This window comes from Rattus rattus, chromosome 5 (assembly GCF_011064425.1).
Source record: "Rattus rattus isolate New Zealand chromosome 5, Rrattus_CSIRO_v1, whole genome shotgun sequence".
Taxonomy (NCBI): domain Eukaryota; kingdom Metazoa; phylum Chordata; class Mammalia; order Rodentia; family Muridae; genus Rattus; species Rattus rattus.
In genome coordinates, this window is record NC_046158.1 from 157,618,314 (window position 1) to 157,640,805 (window position 22,492).

General features: G+C 51.1%; 1 protein-coding gene across 1 annotated transcript in view; it reads left to right on the forward strand.

The window, feature by feature from the left end:
- Positions 1-21,916, forward strand: part of Ntsr1 (neurotensin receptor 1) — a 46,988-nt gene extending 25,072 nt beyond the window's left edge. Inside the window, exons 2-4 of the mRNA XM_032904941.1 lie at positions 18,387-18,600; positions 20,466-20,556; positions 21,604-21,916. Coding sequence (XP_032760832.1) covers positions 18,387-18,600; positions 20,466-20,556; positions 21,604-21,856 — 558 coding nt within the window. The 3' untranslated portion in view covers positions 21,857-21,916. The remainder of the gene's footprint in view (positions 1-18,386; positions 18,601-20,465; positions 20,557-21,603) is intronic.
- Positions 21,917-22,492: the final 576 nt, after the last annotated feature.

The window sequence follows — 22,492 nt, forward strand, 5'->3', positions numbered from 1 at the left end:
TTGGTTTTTTTTTTCTTTCATGGAACATTCTTCTGTTTAAAAATTGAGCTGGTTGTGGTGGCTTACATCTGTAATCTCGGCATTTGGGGTGAAGAGGCGGAAGGATCTGGAATTCAAGTTGTATGAGGCCACATGACAACCTGTCTCAAGAAAACTGAATAAATAAATATTCATCACTAAACACAGGGCTAGTCAACTTTCCTCCTTTTTTATTGTCCTGAGCTTTATACTTAGGTCTGTGGTCCATTTTGATCAGTTTTGGGAAGGTGCAGACCCCATCCTTTCACAGATGGTCATCAAGGGAGACCCTTCCTCCACACGCTACCTCGGTCACAGAGTCCTGTGTGGGTCCATTTCTAGGCTCTCTCTTGGCTTCACTGACCACACCATCTTGACTAGGTAGCTTTGTTAAAAGTTTTGGACTTAGTGGTGTCAATGTGAGCATATGCCATGTGTGTACAGGTCTTCAGAGGTCAGAGGAGGACATAAGATCCCCTGAAGCTGGTGTTACCATGTTGTGAGCTGTCCCACATGGGTGATGGGAACTGAACTTATGTCCTCTTCAAGAGCAAATAATATCCTTAACCACCAACCTGTCACTCCAGTCCCTTCATCTCACACCCGCACGCGCGCATGCACGCGCATGCACACACACACACACACACACACACACACACACTAAAACAAATATTTAAAAAAACAAACTGACATAGTATTTTTTTTATTTCAATTATTCATTGTTGGCATACAGGAAAGAATTGTATTTTGTTCTATTAACCTTTTATCTTTCCTATAAGCACACTAGTTCCAAGAGTGTTGGTTCTTTGGAATTTTCTACATATACAGCTCTCTATACACAAAGCTTTCTCCTCCCAGTGCATACCCCACCCCACTTCTTGTCTTAGCTTATTGGCTAGGGTTTCTCGCATAAGGTTAAGTTGTCATGGTTCTGAGCATACCTTGCTCCTCATCTTGATGGAGTTATAATCTCACCAGTAGTAAGATGTCGTCTCCTTTTCTAGATTGCTAAGAGTTGAGTCATGAATAGGCTTTGGATTTTGTCAAAAAGCCTTTCTTGCATCTATTAAAGTGATTGTGTGGCTCTTCCTATAAGCAGCCAGAGGTGACCTGTGAAGATGGTTTGCTACCCTCTTGGCCCAGAAAACCCCACAAAACCATGCAAGTCAAGAGGTTCAAACCTTTGTGTTCACTTGAAGAACACCCAGGAAACTGCCCAGGCCGTCAAGGGCATGCATATCTGCAAAGCCACCAAGTATCTGAAGGATGTCATTTTAAAGAAGCAATATATGCATTCTGGTGGCATAATGGTAGTGTTGGTAGGTGTACCTGGGCCAAACAGTGGGGCTGGACACAGGAACGGAGGCCAAAAAAGAGTGCTGAATTTTTGCTACACATGCTTTAAAATGCAGAGAGTAATGCTGAACTTAAGTGTTTAGACGTAGATTTTCCAGTTATTGAACACATCCAGGTGAACCAGGCACCTAAGATGTGTCGATGAATGTACAGAGCTCCTGGCCAGATTAACCCATCCATGAGCTCCCCCTGCTCATTGAGATGATCCTCACTGAGAAGTAACAGATTGTTCCAAAGCCAGAAGAGGAGGTTGCACAGAAGAAAAAGATATCCCAGAAGAAACTGAAGATACAAAAACTCATGACAGGGGAATAAATTCAGCATAGAATAAACTCAGATAAAGAAAGAAAGAAAGAAAGAAAGAAAGAAAGAAAGAAAGAAAGAAAGAAAGAAAGAAAGAAAGTGGTTGTGTGGGTCGTAATCAGGTGAGCCATCGTTGCATACCTGAGGGTGGGGGGTCCCTGTTAATCATAGTGTATACGTCTTGCTGTGTTGTTTGGGTCTCTCTGGTGCTTGTCTTAGTTAGGCTCACTGTTGCTGTGAGGAAAAGCCATGACCAAAGCTCTGGAATGGAAGGGTTTGTTTGGTGTACTCTTCTACATCATAGCTCATCATCAAAGAGAGTCAGGACAGGAACTCAAGCATGGCAGGAACCTGAAGGCCGGAATGGATGCAGATGCTGTTGAAGGGGTGCTGCTTACTAACTTGCTCCCCATCGCTTGCTCATCCTGCTTTCTTGTAGAACCCAGAACTTCCCTGGGCGGGGTGGGGGGCCCACACACACAGTGGGCCAGACCCTTCCCCATGAATCATTAATTTAAAAACAATGCCCTTAAGAGCCAGGCACAGTGGCACATATCTTTAATCCCAGCACTCGAGAGGTGGATGCAGGTGAATCTCTGCGTTCGAGGACAGCCTGCCTAGTCTACAAAATGAGTTTCAGCCAGAGATGTTACACAGAGAAACCATGTCTAGAAAAACCAAAAGACAGATGATAGATAAATAGACAGACAGACAGACAGAGGCTTCTTCCTCTCCGATGAGTTTAGCTTGTGTCACGCTGACGTAAAGTAGCCAGGACAGAGCAGTTCTGACAACTGCTGCAGACAAGGTGCTCTACAGTGAACAGGACTTTATTGGTTTCATGGCTCTGAAGGCTGAGAGATCAAGCTCCAGTCTCTGTGTAGCCCTGGCTGTCCTAGACCTTGATATGTAGACCAGGCTGGCCTCGAACTCATGAAGATCCACCTGCCTCTGCTTCCCTAGTATTGGGATTAAAGGCATATGTCACCATGCCTGGCTTGGTGATGGCCTTCTTGTGCTTGAAATGTGGCAGAAGACATCACAGGGTAAGAGAGCAGGTAAAAGAGGAAGCAAGAGGACCAGACTTGCTTTTACAGCAAACTTACTCCAGGATAATGAAATTAAACTATCTATGATGGCTCTTTCTCAGGACCTGAACCCTCTCACTGGGTCCTACCTCTCAACCCTGTTGACTATTAAGTTTCCAACCCATGAACCTTGCTTGGGAAACACTATCACATATGTGTTACTGTGTTTCATTCACTAGTATTTTCTTGACGGTTTTTGCATCTGTGTCCCTAAGAGATGGTCATCTACCCTTACTGTGTGTGTGTGTGTGTGTGTGTGTGTGTGTGTGTGTGTGTGTGTGTGTGTGTGTGTGTGGTTCTGGTTCTGGTTCTAGAGTAATGCTGGCCTCACTGAATGGGTTTGAGGTCTGCCCTGAGCTTCTGTCTTCTCAGAGAGACTGGAGAGGGCTCAGTCACTTTCGAGTGTTTGACAGGATTCACCAATGAGCTATCTGGGCCCAGTGCTTCCTGTTTTAGAAGATTTTTGAATGTTGTGGTTTGCCCCAGAATTATCTGTATTTTGATGCTAATTCCGCTGCCTCAGGGACAGCTGCCTAGTCACATACTCAAAACTCATGTGACTTCACCAGAACTTTCTCCCCATTTAATTTGTAAAATAGAGGTAAGGGCAGGTCATTGGATGAGAAGGAAGGATGGGTGGGAGAAAAGTTTGAAGGAAGAGGAGGAGACTGGACCGGAAAGGAGGAAGAGACAGGAGGGAGAGGGAGAGAAGTCATGGCAGGACAATATGGCAGGTGACATTAAGATTCCATGCTGTACCTTTACAGGTTGTTACAAATGTTTTTAAGGGATGGATGTGTACTGGGCTTTGTATGTGTAGGTGGGATGTATATTTCTGGCATGGAAACCTGCCTTGGGAACTAGATAGGTAGAGAGATTGCTGACAGCTCAGAGAGAGGCCTTTAGCAGTGTGATATGGGATGGGGCAAAGCGGATAAGAGGCTTTGCTGACTGAGACTTAAGATATCCAGCAGCTATCTTGGGGCACCGTGGTATCGGACCTAGTGGGGATAAAAGACAACCATACTTTCTTTATTTTTTATGTTTTTACAACAATTGAATATTGATTAGATTTCTTTAATAAAGACTACTGATTGTCTGTTTCTTCTTTGGGAATTTTGGCAGATTCGGCATTTGCCCATTTCATCTACGCCAGGCATCTTCAATCTGTGTCTGTAAGCCACATGCATTTCAGGATAGCCCAGCCCTGAGTGTCTGGGGCAGTTGGCAGGCTTCAGGTTCCATAATGTTCTTTGATGAGAAACCACCGTGGGAATCAATGGGACTTGTCACCTCACCGAACAGACAAGGCGCCCCAAGCAGACCGTGATCTGAATGCCATGAAACGAGTGTGTGTGTGTGTGTGTGTGTGTGTGTGTGTGTGTATGTGTGTGTGTGTGTGTGTGTGAATATTCATGTAAACATCGGACTTGCAAATTCAAACAATTTAAATGTCATGAGCACCTGCGGCTCCCTTGTGGAGAAAATCTGTCAGAGAAAATGCATCTTGACTACAGTCACGGCAGCAGGATCCTCCAGCCCTCTGCACAGCCCTCAGACAGCCCTCCATGCCTTCACAGCCCCAGGAGGGTGAGAATTAGCGCTAACTTGGTGAGATTGCAGTTTCCTACAAAGCCACTGGCTGGGGCCACAAGAATCTTGGGGACAGCTGTGTTTCCTGGGCAGGCGGCTCCTCCAGGCTGATTCTAGCCCAGCCTTCCCATTCCTGGTTCACAAAAAATTCTAGAAAGCTCCTGCACTCTGGGTGAGTCCCAGTAGGAAATGAAACGGGATATGAGGTAGGGTTGTTCTCCCTTAATACTGCTCATTTTGGTTTTAAAAAATAAGGCCGGGAGCTGGAGAGATGGCTCAGGGGTTAAGAGCACTGACAGCTCTTTCAGGGGTCCTGAGTTCAGTTCCCAGCAACCACATGGTGGCTCACAACCATCTGTAATGGGATCCCATGCCCTCCTCTGGGTGTGCCTGAAGACAGCGACAGTGTAGTCATATATAAAATAAATAAGACAATCTACAAAAAAGCAAAGTGTGTGTGGAGGGGGTATTGTTTCCTCAGGTTTTTGTTTGTTTGTTTGTTTTTTTGTTTTTTAGTAGTTTCTCAGAGAAACCAGCCTGACTTCAAACTGCACATACACAAGGCTGGCCTTGAACTCTTGATTTTCCTGCCTCTGCTTCTCCAGCGCTGGAATTACAGTCGTATACCATCATGCCTAGCTTTAGCTCCCACAGTTGACTGGGGGTCTCAGCTATGACGGACTGACAGTTCTGAGCCGAGTGAGTGTAGTTCGCATGACAGTTACTGCAAGGATTAATTGCTGTGCTGAGTATATAGTTACTGCACATCAGCTAATGGCTGACTTGGTGGGAGATAGTTCTGAGCTCAGTTCTATCCCAGAGGCTCTCTTGACCTTCTTCATTTTTCAGATGAGGAAGAGTAGAGCTAAGTAAGGAAGATGAGCATAATTGTGGGTATTGGGACCTGCCCCTGACCAGCCTGTGAGGCTAATCCCCAGACTCCTCTCCTATCCCTGGCTTCTCTCCAGTCCCCAGGATGCTCTCCCATACCCAGGGTCCTCTCCATCCAGCCCTAAGGCATGGCCTAGCCTTACTACATGCCATTTTCGAGGTTTGACCCAGGAAGAACTCAAGAGGTAGGGAGAGAATCTCCACTAAGACTTTGTAGTGCCTTTCTGGAGAGGGAGCCCTATTCCTACCCAATGAAATTTTAGTGCAGCTTGCTAGGTTTGCACAAGCTCTGATGATGGAGCCTCTCAGAGCCTCACAGAGAACGGGAGGTAGAGCCAATTTCCGGAAGATGTAGCACCCACTCCTTACCTAGTACGTGCGTTTTATAAGTGGTTTAAGATGAATGTCCGTCCCATTCTTGGCTTTCTGTGTATGTGCGTGCGCGCGTGCGTATGTGTATGAGTGTGTCTGTGTGTGTGAGTGTGTGTCTGTGTGTGTGTGTGTGTGTGTGTATGCATGCGTGTGCATGTGTGCATGTATGGTGTGTATGTGAGTGTGTCTGTGTGTGTATGTGTGTACCCATGTGTGTGTACAACCTCTGGTGTCATTCCTCAGGTACCATCCACATTGTTCTGTTGCATGGTCTCTTGTTGGTCTAAAACTCACCTGTTGTCAAGGTGACTGGACGATGAGTCTCGGGGGTCTTCCTGTCTCCACCTCCCCAGTGCTGGAATTGCTCACATGCTGCATACCAGAATCTTTTGTTTAAACAGGGTTCTCAGCATCACTCATATCCTCGTGCTTGCAAGCAAAGCATTTTACCAACTGAGCCTTCTGCCTGGGGTAGCACTACCTTTAAAATGGCTGCTCATTCCTTACCACCTGCTTCCTGTGTCTCCCTGCTGCAGGAAAGGGTACTGTGTAGCTACTCTCCTGCATACCTGGGAGGTCCAGATCCTGTCCCCCGTCCCCGTCCCCGTCCCCCCCGATTCAGGGCAGGATGCCCTCTTCTGAGGACTCCTTACCAACTCTGGGGAATCCAGTGTTGAGTAAAACTGACTCAGTCAGACCTGGGGAAGGACAGTAACTCAGAACCAGCCTGCCCTCGTGAACAGCGTGTATAGAAGCCAGAAGACGAAGACCAACTCCAATCCTTGCTGCTCAGTGCCAGTCCTGACAGGTTACCAGGAGTTCCATTCCTACTCGGTCCTGAAGACTCAGAAGCATCAGATGCCCAGAGGAAGCTGCACTGGAAGGTCAGCCTGTCCCCACAGGGACTGCCAAACACACCCGGGCACCCTGGGCAGCCCAATTCACAACTACACAAATCCCCTGAACTCCAGTGATTGCAGAGGAGGAACCAGGATGAACCCCCAGCAGGGGAGGATCAACGCCTTATTCGCAGCAAAGCCATGGCATTTGAGTGGGACGTTTCTCTATAACAACAAATCCTCTGTGTTCAGCCGGGAAACAGTCTAACAAATGAACCGATTATGTCATTGTGACAAAGTCGTTATTGGAAGGAAGATGAGATTTCTTTTGAAATGTGATGGAGGATTCAGAGTGGAACAGTCTAAGCCCAGGGAACACACCTTCCTTAACCCCTCCTTTTGCGGTTCCTCCTCTATGCCCATCCTGAGGGACAACGGGTACAGCCTCCACCCTGCCGGGTCCCTGCTTCCGATAGATAATGGCGCTTGTAATGGACAGTGATAGGGTATCCTTCATCAGAAAGGATGTTGGCTCGGGGCTGGAGAGCAGCCCTCGCGCCCTCACCCAAAGCCCCAAGGTGAAAGACATGAGACCATCACTAACTGAGGTCTTTCTCCCAAGGGGTTTGGTCTGGGTTCTGTATCCACCTCATTACCAAGGCCCTGCTTACAGGCTGCTGCTTCCCAGATCAATCTCCTGACCTTCCTCCTTCAATGGGAACCACTATGCGGTGACTGGAAACTGCCGTTGCTTTGGTAGAAAGTTTGCTCGATAGCTCGTCCCTGCAATAATGGGCCAAGGATAGGTGCTGGGGCCTGCGGAGGCCTGGAGCACCAACTGAGATAAAGGGCCCTGGGGGCTGCCCTTAGGTGCCCAGCCCAGGTGGAGGCAGACAGGTACTGGGTGACTATACTGGGCATAAGAGAGGCCTTCAGAGCTTGAAGGCCGCTCTCCCTTAATTCTTGAACACAATGGAAGGTGTAAGGCCAACTGCCTCTCCCCCCTCAACAGGAAACCTACATTCATTGGTGCTGAGTTTCCCGATGGCTGGGAGAACAGTGGGAACGAGATCAGGCCCAGCCACTGGAGGCTCAGACTCACCCTGAAAATCCCTGCATCTGGTTGTAGGTCAGTGCTGCACATTTCCCAGGGAACAATCTAAAACCTTTACCATGGGAGCATGCTAGATAGGTACTGACCACACATCTTCCCCAGGGTCATGGTGGGAGTCTCAGGTCCCAGAACCTTACAACGCCTGGCAGCCCCTTTGTGTCTTCAAGTGCTTTCAGCATTCTGCGTGGGCCAGACGCAGAATAGGAGCAGAAGCAGAAACCATTCCGTCACACATGCATACACACTACACATACACACATGTATGTACAGAGACACGTATATAAGCAGACATGATACAAAATGGGCACGGGCACGTCTTAAACACCAGACACACGCACATTCTCACACACAGACATAGACACGCAGATGTATACACGGATACGTGCTCCTGCCAGTGTCGCTGAGCCAGAACTTGCTGATTGCTGGTGCCTCTGGGAATGCCTCTCGGACACAGTCATCCCTTAGACCTCCAGGAAGCAGGGAACACAGTCTTACCTGGGCCCAGTACCACAGGATTACTTTGCCTGATTCCACCCAAATCTGAACAGCAGCAAAACCAAGCTGTTCTCTACCAGGACTTACAGAGAAGCTGCCAGGTCTCTGGAGAAACCTGAGGGTTGGACCCAGTGATAAAGTCCTCTCTGTAAGAAATGTGTGTGAAAGAAGATGTGCTTTGTTCTCCGAGCTCTGTAGAAGCCCCAGTCTGACAGACACAGTGCTCTAACTCGTCCAAACCCATCCCTAATCGGTTGATTGGGACCCTCCCTTCCCCCCCATATCCCCCTTTTTCCTTCTCACTACTGGAAGTGTTAGAAAGTCCTGCTAGACTGGGGAAGGGAGAGAGCGTCCCATCTTGGTCTCAACAGTAAAAGATTTTAAGAATGGATTTAAATGCTTGAGGATGATTTTTATGACCATTTAAAAGAAAAACTCCGGGACAGGCAAGGTATAACTCTTGGCAACTTCCTGGAGGAGAGGGAAGAGAGAAGTCTATGCCTTTTTTACTTAGGCATGGAGGTTTGGCAAGCAGGCAGCCACGTGGCAGACAGGCAACCGAATGGCTAAAGGACAGATAGCTTTAGAGAAAGGACTAGGAAACCCAAAATGCCAAAGGAAGCATATGGAGGCTCAGGCCAGCATTCGAAGGGCAGAGACAAAAGGAGAAGCTAAACCTTTCTAGCTTGGGACGCAGGCTGGCAGATCTAACAGACCCCAGTGTCGTTTCTGCAGCCATTGCATTAATAGGAATTCTGGGGTAACGTATATTATTTCATTGAAGGTATTCCTTCCATCTCTTTAGTATAGCCTCAGGTGAATCTGCCATCCAGAGGGGCGTTCCCTTAGCCAGGCAGCTTCCCTAACCCCATTGGAATGACCATTAGAAGAGACACGGCACGTCTTTCCCCAGAGGAAGATGTGTTCTTTAGTCTAGGAGGCACCGGCTCTCCCTTAATGAACTTTTGGCGCTACTGTACTGTTTCTTTCAGCTCGCACAGCTAGGAGTTGTGAGAGCGTCTTCGTTTGTTTGTTTTTGAACAGAGAGGAACTGGAAGGGTCGAGCCTGAATGAGAAGTCAGCACCGTTCTCTCACACGCTTGCCTCCACCATCCCAGTTTAGTCATCTCCTTGAGGGCTGAGACTCTCAGGACCCAGGAGGCCCTGGTGTCTGCAGCACGCCTGTGTATGTGTGTCTGTGTCTCTGTCCACAGTCTTTCCGTGTGTGCTTGAGAACCTATGCATACGTGCAGCTTCCAGGACACGGAATCGTTGTGCTGATATGACTGAGCAAGCTAGATGCCCCGGTGTGTAGAACAGAGCTGGGAACAGAGCTGCATAAAGGACCTGAGTCTCAGAGAAATGACAGAGTGGATGCTCTCCCTCCAACCTACAGCTGACCTTGACTCCATTTCAATCATGGGAATTTGCCATCAACACTAAACCTAGCCTTGAGGTGGATTTTCTCCTGCAGCTGCTATGGTCCAGGAGAATTTACAGACCAAGGCCTGAGTGCCTTCAAGTGGCCATTTCAAAGCCATCAAAGGAGACTCATCTAGCCTGCAGGAAAGAGATTAGCAGGGCTGCGAATGCTACCCTGCAGGAGCCTGGCTGGATGGCTGGATGCAGCTCTTGCATTCCAATGGCTGGAACAAGGCTTCCTACTGGTGCAGTTAGCATCCAGGTCAATGACAGAACCCAGCAGCAGCAGCACAGACAATAGACCTCTGACTCTGACGAGGCCACAGCTCAGCCTGGGTCAGTGCAGCATCCACCTTCCAACCGGATAGAGACAAGAAGCTGCCCCTTCCTCCCCTCCCCCTTCTCTCCCCTCCTCTCCTCCCCCCCCTCCTTCCTCCTTCCCCCTCCTCCTTCCCCCTCCTCTTTCCCCCTCCTCCTTTCCCCTCCTCCTCCCCCCTCCTCCTTCCCCCTCCTTCTTTCCCCTCCTCCTTCCCCCTCCTCCTTTCCCCTCCTCCTTCCCCCTCCTCCTTTCCCCTCCTCCTTCCCCTCCTCCTTTCCCTCCTCCTTCCCCTTCCTCTCCTCCCCTTCCCTTTCCCTCCTCTATCTCCTGTTTGTCTGAGACAGGCCAGGTGGGAGGAAGGCGGGGAGAAGGTTTACTCTGAATCCGACTGGAATGAAACAAATCTCATTCCACGTTGAACGTGCCTGATAAGGCACCCTAGTGAGGGTGACTGACAGCCCAGGACATTCGACCGAATGTGGATCAGGATGCTAAGTGCCTATAGGAGGGACTTGTCCGGGGAACAGGTTCTGTAGGGACATTTCTGAGGGGGTAAAGCGCCAGTTGTCAGGTGGAAGGTGTCCAGAGGAGACACTGGCTTGGAACGTGGGTGTCAGTGGAGACATGTTTGGGGAGATTCATGGAATTGGAGCAAACTCACCTCTCTTCACACCATGTGCACAACTCTAGGGGCCCTGTCTTCAGAGGCTGTGGAACCAGCAATGGTCAGTGTGGCAGAAGGCTGGATTAAACCACGAAAGGGTTCTTGCCTCTGCCAAGCATAACCCATCCTTGGGGTCGTTTTAAACTACTTTGGATGTGAAGTAAGAGAACCTAGGGGATGGTTTCTCGCCTCAGATTCCCGAAGAATAGAGCAGGTCCTCAGCCATGCATGCCACCAGCCCAGTGGTCATCTTAGAACTGGAGGCCGTGAATGAAGGCTTATGGTGGGGAGGACAGAAGACGTGGGTAGATGGCATTCTGCTGCCTGTAGGTGGTGTCTCGCTTCTCACACTCAAACACCTGTTTTGATATCTCCTCTTGCTCCTTCATGCTCCTTCTATACACTGGGCGTGTGAGAACACAGTCCCAATGGCTATATTGGTCCCTACTTTTCTCAAATGGACTATGACATGACCGCCACCCAGTGTGTATTCCGTGGCCATAAGCCCAAGTCATGTTCAGTCAGGAGTCAACAAGCTGGGACAATGATCTATCATTGACAGCCTAGACACGGCCTAACTGCTTATTAACACGTCGTTTGTGGCTAGTTTGGGCTGTGGTGGCCAAGTTGAGCAGTCCTGACAGAGACCATCTGGCCCGCAAAGCAAAGTCACTCACCCTGTGACCCTTTACTAAAGACATCTGTGGACTCCTGCTCCAGGACTTCAGAGGATGGGAAGGGTGGGGGGGCCTCAGGGCAGGATTCAAATGGTCCCCGTTGTCAAGTTAGAGACAGGGATGACCCACCTCATCTTAACTCAGTCGGGCTTCTTTGCATTGTGAACACAAAGGCAGGGAGGGCCCACAGTGGTCACTGTGGGGTCACTTCTCGCTGCCAGACAGGACCCAGTGCTGGACACGGCACAGGAGTCATACTGTGCGCTTGCAGAGCCAGGACTCCACAACCCCAGCACCCAGCAGAGCGGGTGAAAAGTCAGTGTGTTGACCTACCTGAGAGCTGGGACCTCCTTTCAGGCGATATCCCCACGTTGCCTCACTTCTGGGTCTAGCCACAACCCTCATCCCTCTCTACCCACACCTGTTCCTAATGTAGGCTACCATCCTTGACTCCTACTCCAGGTTCTGCCTACCAAATACGCACACAACTGTGCCAGTTTCCTGTTTCCCAGGCCAGGAGCTCCTGCTCCTGTCCACCTCTCCCGGCCCAAAGGCTCCCAGACCACAGATAAGTGTCAAGCTCTCTGAAAACAGACCCATCCTTCGCAATATCCTGAACTCACCTCTGCCTCCCACCAAGGCCCCTCCCTCTCACCGCCCAGCTCCTCTGACTTCTGCAAGTAGGACACCTTGTAAACATCAGGTATTTGATAAGTGACCTTACATAACGGAGCTCGGAACATGCAATGCCTTACACGGTGCCAGAGGATGTTGGATGGAGGGATAAGTAACCCCAGGGGAGAGATGGACAGGCACAGACATAAGTTATGGAATCTCCAGAAACAGCCAGGTTGGACCACCTCAGGTCTGCAGCCTGGAACACAGCCTACCCCCAGCTGGGAATGGTAGCCAGAAATCACCTGACAGCTTCGGTTGATCTATGCAGCATAACAATGCTCAAACGACCAAGGTTCCTTCTGCGGTCTATGGCAGACGATCAAGGCTGGCAAACTGATCTGAGACTATGGGAGAGCTGTGAATCCGGGGGAGGGGAGGCTCCCCAAGCCCCTGGCTCTCAAGACCCGGAAGGTTGACTCAGGGCTGGCAGTGGGTGGGTAAGACCTATACAATCCTCCCCACCGCCTCAGAAGCAGGTAGGGCAGAAGAAGCTGTAGTCAGCAGCTTGCCAGGTCCACCCCGTCCTCAGAGGGTCGATCAGCCTGTCTGTGACTTCAAAGCTCACCAGGGACCGTGAGGGCAATGGTCAGGGCGGGACAGTGATCCGTGCCACCCTCTCCTGCATGGGGGTTTTGGGGGGCGGCAGCCCCAGAGTGAGACAGGAAGGAGTTCGGGTTGCTTGATAAGATCAATTCTGGCTTTTCCTTCCTCTTGCCCCTCCTCCTTCTCCATCTAGAGAGGAAAATCCAAGAGCTTATACCCAGGGCTCTCTGATTCTGGAGAGTGTGAATTTGCACGCTGTGCCATTCATAAAACAAAAAAGGCCCCTTTGTTATTGTAAAGAAAAGTTCCCTGTGGGTGTAAAGGACAAATGAACACAGGACCTAATGGGATAATGTGACCTGTCAGGGCTGACAGACTGGGAGGGAGGAGCAGAGCCCCTAACAGAGAAGCGTTTGGACCCACCACCCCAGCCTCCTCACCACTGGGGAGCATTTGGGCCACAGTTTACTGTTTAGTCTCCTCATCTCCAGCCTCAGGGGTGTGTGTGTGTGTGTGTGTGTGTGTGTGTGTGTGTGTGTGTGTGTGTAGTATTGGGGTGCATCTCTGTGTGTGTGTATATATATATATGCTAATGTATATATGTGACTATTCACATATGTGTGCATGTGTGTGCATGTGTGTGCATGTGTGTGCCTGTGTGTGGTGTGTGGGTGTGTGTGATTCGTGTGTGTGTGTGTGTGTGTGTGTTGTGGTGGGTGTGTGGTGTGTATGTACTGGTGTGTGTATATATGTATGTATGTGGTATTTGTGTGCATTTGTGGTATGTGTGGTGTGTGTGTGTGTGTGCATGTGCATGATAGTGCATGTGTGTGAATGTTCATGTACCTGTGTATCTACATGCCTATGTGTATATGTATGAGTGTATGTGTCTGTGTGTGGTGTGTGTGGTATGTATGCTATGTGTATGTGTGTGGTGTGTGTGCCTGTGTATGTGTGGTGGTATGTGTGTGTGCCTATGTATGTGTGGTAGTGTGTGTGTATGTGTGTGGTGTGTGTGTCTATGTCTGGTGTGTGTGTATGGTGTGCATGTGTAAGTATGTGGTATATGGCATGTGTGTGTGGCGTGGGGTGTGTGTATGTTTGTGTGGTGTGTGTGTGTGTGTGTATGTGTGTGTGTGTGTGTGTGTGTGTGGTGTGTGTGTGTGTGTGTGTGTGTGTGTGTGTGTGTGTGTGGTGTGTGGCCTGTGTATGTGTGTGTGTGGTGGTGTGTGGTGTGTGTATATGTATATGTGTGTTGTGTGTGTGTGTGTGGTGTGTGTGTGGCCTGTGCACATGTATGTGTGTGCTATGTGTGTGTGTGTGGTGTGTGGTGTATGGCCTGTGTATGTATATGAGTGTGGTGGTGTGTAGTGTGTGTATATGTGTATGTGTGTGTGTTGGGGGCGGTTAATGGTTGATGTCAGGTGGCTTCTTCTATCACTGTTCACATTGTTTTTTGACATGACCTCTCGCTGACTCTACAGTTTACCATCTGGCCAAACGGATGGCTCGAAAGTCCCCATCAGCCTCCCCAGTGCTGGTGGGATTGCAGGCTTTTGCCTCTGTGCCCGAATTTTTAAACGGCTGTTTGAAAAGCAAGCACTTTGCTAGCGAATCTCTCTCTGGTCCTCTGCTGCCATTTCAGAGTGTTTCCTTCTGCCCGGCCTCAGATGTCCCCTAGCCAAAGGTGAGGCCCAGCGCCTGGTCACCCAGGAAGAGGCCAGAGCCTGGTTTTGTACAAGTTATAAGTCCTCTGTCGCGATTGAGGCTCTGTGGTAGGGAATGGAAGACCTCCACCAGAGTCTTCCCTCACCCTGCCCATCTCTAAATCCTCTTCCTGTGGGCAAGGACACGCCCTTCTGTGTTCACTGTAATCAGATTTCTTGAGCAGGGACACAGCACTAATCCCATTGAGACTCCGCTGTGGAAGAACCAGATGTCCACGGGGAAGCGCGGTGGCCAGCTTCGGCAGTAGGTGGTAATTACAGACTGGGAGGAACAGGCAGGATATTCGCTGCGCTGCCCACACAATTACACGGCAAGAAAGCACACAGCCAATTGTGGGGCTGGAGATTCCGCTGCAACGCATACACTCTGAGGATGCGTGTGTGTCCTGCCTACAACCGCTGAGCCCCAGCCGCCAACCTTGTCCCAGGCTTGCAGAGCCTTCCTCCAGCGGAGGGCTCTTCGTGGTCACAGGAAATAGGAAGCTAATGTCCCTGAGTCCCCGGCTTTCTGGGCATGGAACAGAGAGCTTTCTTGGACAGCTCAACCTCTGTCAAGGGCTCCAAATGCACTGTGCTGAGCGCTTGGCCCGATGTTTAATCCTTCAGTGTCAAATTAGCGCCCCGCATCTTAGGAAGATGCAAACAAAAGGCGTATCGGCAAACGAGATTGAGTCGGCGTGGGTTTTTGAAGTAGAGACACAGCAGATGCATCTCAGCAATTGGGAGCAGCTGTTGGGGACACTCTTACCCGTGAGAGGAAAGGCTACTAACCTAGCCTGATGTGGACACCTTCATGGACTCAGTTCAGCCAAGCACTGCCTTTCTGACTGACATATGAAGTGAGTCTTAGGCACAAGCTGGGGCCCTTTCCTGCTCCACCGCCGTTGGGTACAGAGGTGGGGTGTGGCCCAGCCCACCCACTCTCCGCTGTACTGCCACTGAACTCGCTGGGGATTTCGAAGTCACTTGCTGCTGCTCAGTAGATGTCCCACAGATTCAAGCACTCTAATAGGCTTTTTGGCTGACATGTATTTGAAGGCGTGGCAGACAGACTTCAGCCCTCCCCGCCCCTTCCCTGCCCTGAAGATTTACTCCCCTACACAGATGGTCTGGAGCCAAAATTGAGAGGGGCTAGAAATGTTGAAACATCTTGTCACCTGTTTCCACCCCCCACAAACACCCAGTAAAACATGTCCCACACCCCTAGCTGTGCTGAGGGTTCTGGACCAAGGCCAGGCCCTGCATGACCCTGCTGTGCTAAGCTTTCTCCAGGGGCTTAGGCACAGGTGGACAAGGACAGAGCTGTTGAGAAGGCCATTTCTGTAATCCGATTGAGGCCTCCAGGCTGAGTCTGTGGTCTCCTGACAGCCAAACTGGTGCCAGACCTGCTGCACAACCAGGCACTGGCAGGATGTTGATGTTTGGGGATTTCTGTTGCCAATTTCTCAATCAGACTGCAGCCTCTGCACCTCTGGACTGCAGGAGCGGAGAGTCTGGCTCTCACTTTGAAGGTGGCCAGTACACGAGCTGGGGGTGGGGGTGGACGTGCCATCTACAGGGAGCAGAAGGCTGTAGGGGGTCCTGCCTACACTCTGGTCACAGCCCTCTTGGTATAGCTAGCTGTGTCTGTGGTGTGCAGTTCTGTCTTTCCATCTGGGACTTGAGAATCGCCCAGCAAATCTGCCATTTGGACTCTGTCTGAGGTCCAGCCTCTTCCAATAATCCCAAACCAGAAAAGAAGGACAGGGACCCACAGTGGAGTGGAGGCAAAGTAAGGAAGTCAACAGAAGCTGCCCCAAGAGGTGCCCCCTGGGAAACAGAGGGGCGTGCTCCTACACTCGCTCATGAACGCCAAGAGCCTGGACTTCATCCATCCAGAGTCCGATTCCTAGGGGTCAGGTTTTCTTCAGAGCCCTTTTGAGTGGCCAATCGTGACGCTTCAGTTTCCAGTCCTGGTATGCCTGGAGTTTGTCCAGGCCAAAGCCACCACTCTCAGACACCTGGCAAGTATGATAGGGATCCAAGTCTCTCCGGGGCCTGCCTGAGGTCACAGCTACCCAAGGATATAGGACTCCAGCCTGTCTAAGGTTCAAGTCTCCAGCCCCCAACCAACCCCCATGTGTCCCTTTCTGGAAAGGCTTCCTCATGCTCAGCAATTTCCAGCGCTGAGAGGAACCGTAGTGGTCAGGATGGACAGAAGGCAAGAACTTCAAAGGCTGGTGTGCTCTTAGGGTCCACCGTCCTCCCCAGCACCCCAATCCAGCTTCATAAGCACGATCGACAAGCTGGTGGCCCAGAGTAGCCCACACTTAACTGGTCTTAGGCAGGTCCTGTCACCCATGAGAGTTGGTGCATATGTCTCACACAGAAGGAGAAAAACAGACAGAGATACCAGGAGAGACAGACACACAGAAGGGGAGGCAAAGACAGAGGGACAATAGAGACTCTGCATGCTATGTGCTGCCCCTTCCTAAGACCAGCAATGCTGGGTCTGGTTTCTCTCTCCAGCGTGTATGCATCCTAGCTGTGTGGAAACAGGCCTTCCCTCCACAGGTTATTAGCAGTGCTCCCCCTCTTGCTTTCCTAGTCTCGGCCATGTCCCTCCCTCACCATTGCTCAGGGTCACAGATCAGGGTGATCTGGGGTCAGCTGTCTGCATGTCCCCCGGGACACCCGGGGGCTGGTTTGGATAGGCACATGAAAAGATACTGGTGCTTCCAGCTAAGTGGGATATCACTGACGCATCCCACTGTGAACTCTGCCTGCTCCTCAAGCTGACAGAGGGGACAAATGTTTCTCAGGCTATCCTGTGTGGCCAGGGCTGCAGCCCGTGCAAGTTGGAAGCAGACAGCTTAGAGGCTGGGGCCACACCTGGTGAGGGTCAGAAAAGGGGTGAGCCTGGGAACTTCAGGTTTAGGAACAATGACTGGCCATTGAGGGCCTGGAACCAGCCCCCTCATCTTGCTGGTTTGCTCCAGCTCTGGCCAGTCCTAGAGGTAGCTGTCTGCTGCCTGTGTTCATCGAAGTGTGGTATTTTAAATGTTTTGACATTTTAAATCTGTGTTGGATACATCCAGTGTGTTTAATTCCATGGTGACTCACCAGGAATCAAATTAGTGTATCTCCTGGGATGGAGCACAGCTGGGCCCAGAGCAGGCGGAGGGCTTCTTGCTTGCCCTCCATGGGCTTCCAATGAAGTGAGCTAAGCACATGGCAGGAACAGCTCTGGCTCCTGATTCCCATGGGCAGGAAGGGGGGGCATAGAACAGGCCCTCTATTCTCGAGGTCAGAGGAGATGTGGCTTGGGGAGGGCATAAAGGACCCAAGGGGGAGATGGTGCCAACCTTCTCTTGAGTAGTTTGTACCTTGCCTGCTGAACAGAGATTTGTGAAAATGGCAGCTTGGACTGCCCCTTTCCTAGGCCCTCCCTGGGGTGGTCGGTGGATACCTGGGAGTGGAGGAAAGACCTTCACGGGTTCTTCAACTAAATCTGAAGAGGCTTGGGGAGTCCAGCCAACTCCAGCTCCCTGGATCCCTGCTCCCCTCATTCCCAGCATCTGGTCATGGCTGTCCTCAACGCAAGTCAGGAGCCTTGCAAGTCACGAGCTTTATGCTGGCCATGTTCTCCCTGTGCCTCAGCTAGGACATGTGTACATTTGTGTGATTTTTTTTTCTTGCTCCAAGAAGCCTCCTGAAGGCAGGGGTCAGCTGGGTGTCGCTGAAGAAGCCAGGCTGCACGCATACAGGCCAGGAAACAAATCCATGTCCCGCCGTTTCTGAGTTATTGCCCATAAGAACCTCAGAGTTTCAGTTTTCCCAAATGTAGAGTGTATGTAGAGGCCTGACCTGATGTGTAGGGCTAGCCGTCGTCCCCAGAGCTCTGAGAGGCACCACGTGGGTGGGAGACTATATGAAGGCCTCGGTGTGACTGTTTGCGTGCAGAGTGGGAGCCAACGGATCAGTCTCACTGGACAGGACACGCTGAGGTCTGGAGTCAGGACCCAGGACTCAGAGCCTGGCCCTTTGTCAGATCACCTAGGGTTTCCCAGTCCCAGGTAGCAGAGACTATGCTGACCTCTCCGAAGCATGGTGGAGTGGAGTGTGGTGCAGGTTGAGAGCTGAACTTGAGGAGGAGTTCCAGGGGAGGGCCCGGTCTGGTGGGCAGTCCAGATGGAGTATGGCCTTCCTGACTTGTCAAGTACCTCCCCAACTCCGGCTCTGAGCACACAGTCCCCAGGTCCACTGGGTGTGCATCTGGGTCTGACAGTTACCTCTTGCTCTCTGCAGGTTAACACCTTCATGTCCTTCCTGTTTCCCATGTTGGTCATCTCCATCCTAAACACCGTGATTGCCAACAAACTGACAGTCATGGTGCACCAGGCCGCCGAGCAGGGCCGAGTGTGCACCGTGGGCACACACAACGGTTTAGAGCACAGCACGTTCAACATGACCATCGAGCCGGGTCGTGTCCAGGCCCTGCGCCACGGAGTCCTCGTCTTACGTACGTAACCCGCAGACCCGAGGGAGCAGACAATACTGTGGGGGCTCAACCCAGAGCCAAGTGTAAAGACTTGGGATAGAGCGTGGGTTCTAAGCTCAGCATCAGGGCTCTGTCCTCTTCATATCTTCACCCAGCCAACCAGAGGCTCGGCTCCAACTCTGAGCTTGAAGCCTTACTAACACACATGGGTACACTTTCTTGTTGTAAATCAAGGCTCTGCCAAGGAAGCAAGTGTACCCCAGATACACTCGTCAGTCACATGACCAGTCCTGGCAGCTGGGGCCCTCCAGGGAGGCCACATCTAGCTCTCTGGGACTGGAAGGTCCTGGTAACAGACCTGCAGGCAGAAGGCATGCTGAGCGGGTGCCTGGTGGTTAGACAGTCAGTGGCAATAAGGCTGAGTAGAGAGGCCTCAATCCTGCAGCTGATGCAACCTTGGGAAACGGTCATCAGGGGTAATGAATGGGAAAGACTCAGGGCAGAAATCTTTTTATCCTCCAGACCCATGTCTTGCATTGGATTTTTTCCCCCCTGTGGCTGTGACTCCTTCCTGGTCCTGCCCCTTTCAGGCTTGCTTCCCAGCAGCTCCAGGTGCAATCTCAGGGCAAAACGCTTGACAGCAATGGGAAAACACGTGCCAGCAAGAGGTCCCCCTGACCAGCCCCTAGAGCCCAGTGTGGCTGGCACCAGACCTGAGCAGGCCTAGGTGGCCTTCCTTACAGATGTCCTCATCTATACCCAAAGGCAGCAACTGTAATACGGGCTCATTCTCAAACACCTCCTGCCAAGAACACTGCTGGACCCCAGAGCAACCACCTCATGTCCCCCACTAACCTAGTGTTTCTCAGAGTAACCAGAAGAGTGAGTGGTGCGGCCAGTCCTGGTCCAAGGAGGAGGCTGAGGCTGAAGGTAGAGAGGGGCACTCAAGACTTCAAGCAGAGCTGTGTCTAGGGATATCAGTGGTCAGTACCGCCTGCTAGGATGCATCCCCGGTCAACTGCATTTTTCGTCCTGCATAAAGGCCCAGGCCTACCCTATAAAGCCAGCTCTCTAGCTGCTCCCTGGCCCATCCTATGAGTCTGACTCTGTATAAACAGAATTGTACAAGATCTGGTGGTTAGTGTGTCCATCATAAGGAACATCTTCCGAGCTTGTCCCTGCTGGAGCATGTACTAGAATCTCCTGCCTATTTAATGCCGAATGACACTCCACTGTACAGTACTCACTGGTCCAAGTTTCTGTTATGTGCATGGACCACATGACCACAGACCGGTGTGGCAGCAGATCACCTGTCTGTCCACAGGCTCCCAGGTCTCTTTCACGTCTGTGATTGGCTAGGAACGATACTGTTGTGGAACAGATTGCACGTACTTCTTCCAGTTCCCGTTTTTAATTCTTCCAGGTCGATTCCCAGAAAAGGGAGGGGTGGGGTGATAAATCACGTGGTGCTTTTTTTCTTAATTACTCTTTGTCTACAGCGTCTAGCATTCTTGCTTTTGTTGCTTGGTTGTTTCGTGTGTGTTGGCTTCGTGTGTCCACGTGGAGGCCAGAGGTCAACAGCCGGTGTCTTCCTCCCTCGCTCTCTTCACCTTCTCCGTTGAGATGTGTCGTCTCACTGAGCCTGGAACTGACTGATCCGGCTGTGATCGCTTGCCCGTGAGCTCTAGGCATCCACGAGCCTCTGCGTTGGCCTTCAGTGTTGCAGCACTGGGTTACAGACGCACGCTGTCCACCGGGTGGTTCTGTTGTTTGTTGCTGTGTTTTATTTTACTGCTAAAGAAAAGGAAAAGGCCCATGATGTCAGGATGTCATTTTTGTCTCTCGTGGCTCTTGTCATGTTTCTGAGGCCAATGACTGCCTTGCAGGTGCTGTGGTCATTGCCTTTGTGGTCTGCTGGCTGCCCTACCACGTGCGACGCCTGATGTTCTGCTATATCTCGGATGAACAGTGGACTACGTGAGTACTTGAACTCTGTCAGGCGGGGACGGGGCTACCATGAGCCCCACGTACAAGTCTCTCTAGAATGAGAGGCAGGCTGCTCTGAGCCTATGGCTCCAGAGAGGATGATATTAGCCAAGAGCTCAGAGCAGGCAGCAGACCCTCAAAGTCATGCCTGAGACATTCGTGTCAGATCTGATGGTTCTCCAGGCTGGACTTGAGGGCTCAATAGAGTCACAGGAGGAGCTGTGACTTCTCACACAAAGGGAAAAGACAGGGAGACAACTTCAACCCCCAGCTGCAAGCCACTCTTGAATGTTGTCAAATCGTAGGGGACTCGGTGTCCAGGTTCTTGACAAGACTGGTCATGGAGCCCCTTCTGCTAAGCATGACTCAGGCTCCCAGAGGGAAAGTGGGTAATCAGCATGAACCTTGTTTGCACAAATGAGTCAGCTGATGGTGACAGCAGTCCTGAGTGCCAGCCAGCCAGCCAGCAAACCTACCCTGTGAGCCATTTCTGTAGCAGAGCAGGGCTCCTTAGCATGTGAGAAAGATCACCGTCAGGCTAATCGGCACCAACGGACAAGACGTGGCTGCTGCTCACAGGGAGATTATTAAAGAGCAGAGGAGCAGCCCTAAGTGAAGGCTTGGGAAAGTCAGTGATGCCTGGGGATGGGATGGGGGTTAAGATCATCGTGAAAGAAAAAAAAAGTAAAAATTATATATATATATATATATATATATATATATATATATATTGTGAATGACATCCACAGACATCAGGAGCCTTAGTGGTCCTTGTCCTTGTTGTGTGGTTTGGGACTAGTAGGCCCTGAAGCCTTAAGACACTAAGAACAGGACTCTGTACACAATCAAGATGGGCTGCCAAGATGGGGGTGGGGCGCATGCCCAAGTGGTGCTGTGGTCAAAGCCAGATCCTCCGCATACCCTAGGAGAAAGGCGTTTGACACCGCCCCCCCCCAAGTTGCCGTGCTGCGCATGCTTAGCCCCTGCGCATGCCTCGTGAGGGCCATTGTAGTCAAACACCCTCCCTTCTCCCAACAGGTTCCTCTTCGATTTCTACCACTATTTCTACATGCTAACCAACGCTCTCTTCTACGTCAGCTCCGCCATCAATCCCATCCTCTACAACCTGGTCTCCGCCAACTTCCGCCAGGTCTTTCTGTCCACGCTGGCCTGCCTCTGTCCTGGGTGGCGCCGCCGCCGAAAGAAGAGGCCAACGTTCTCCAGGAAGCCCAACAGCATGTCCAGCAATCATGCCTTTTCCACCAGCGCCACCCGGGAGACCCTGTACTAGGAGGCCCTGAGGAGGTAGAGAGGAGGCCTCAGCCTATGCACAGGGCCCACCCCCCACCCTCACCCCCACCCCCACCCCCACCCCAGGCTTCCAAGGGTTAAGTAGTGGCCCATCCAAGCCGTGCAGGTGAGGCTGGGGCACCCTCAGTGGTGGCTTCTTTCTTCCCAATTTCTCCTTCTTTCCTTCCTCCAGTCCCTGCTCCTCAGTCCTTTATTCTTGCCCCTTAGCCCTCTCTTACCTCCACCTTAAAAACCAGAACAGAGGCAGTTTCTCTCCAGGCCCTGCAAAAGGCCTTTAACAAGAAGAAATTATCACTCAGCAGGGACAGTCTCCTTTGTTCCCAGACTAATGGATGTTTTAGAAGGAAGAAATGAAAGCGCCGTGTTGGGCCGGGGCTCTGGACGGATGTACTGTTGTAATCATAACAGCACCTTGTAACTGCACTGGCTAGGAGAGACAGTGACTGAAGTTGGACTTGGCCTCAGAGGCACAGGCTTCCGGTCAGCTCCCTTATGCAGCTGTCCCTGCCCTGGTCCAGCAGACACCATGACTCTCTCTGAGCCTCATGTCCAGACCCTTCCTTGGCAGGCTGGCACACTGCCTCTCCCAGAGTGGTCCAGAGAAGCCCCCAAAATT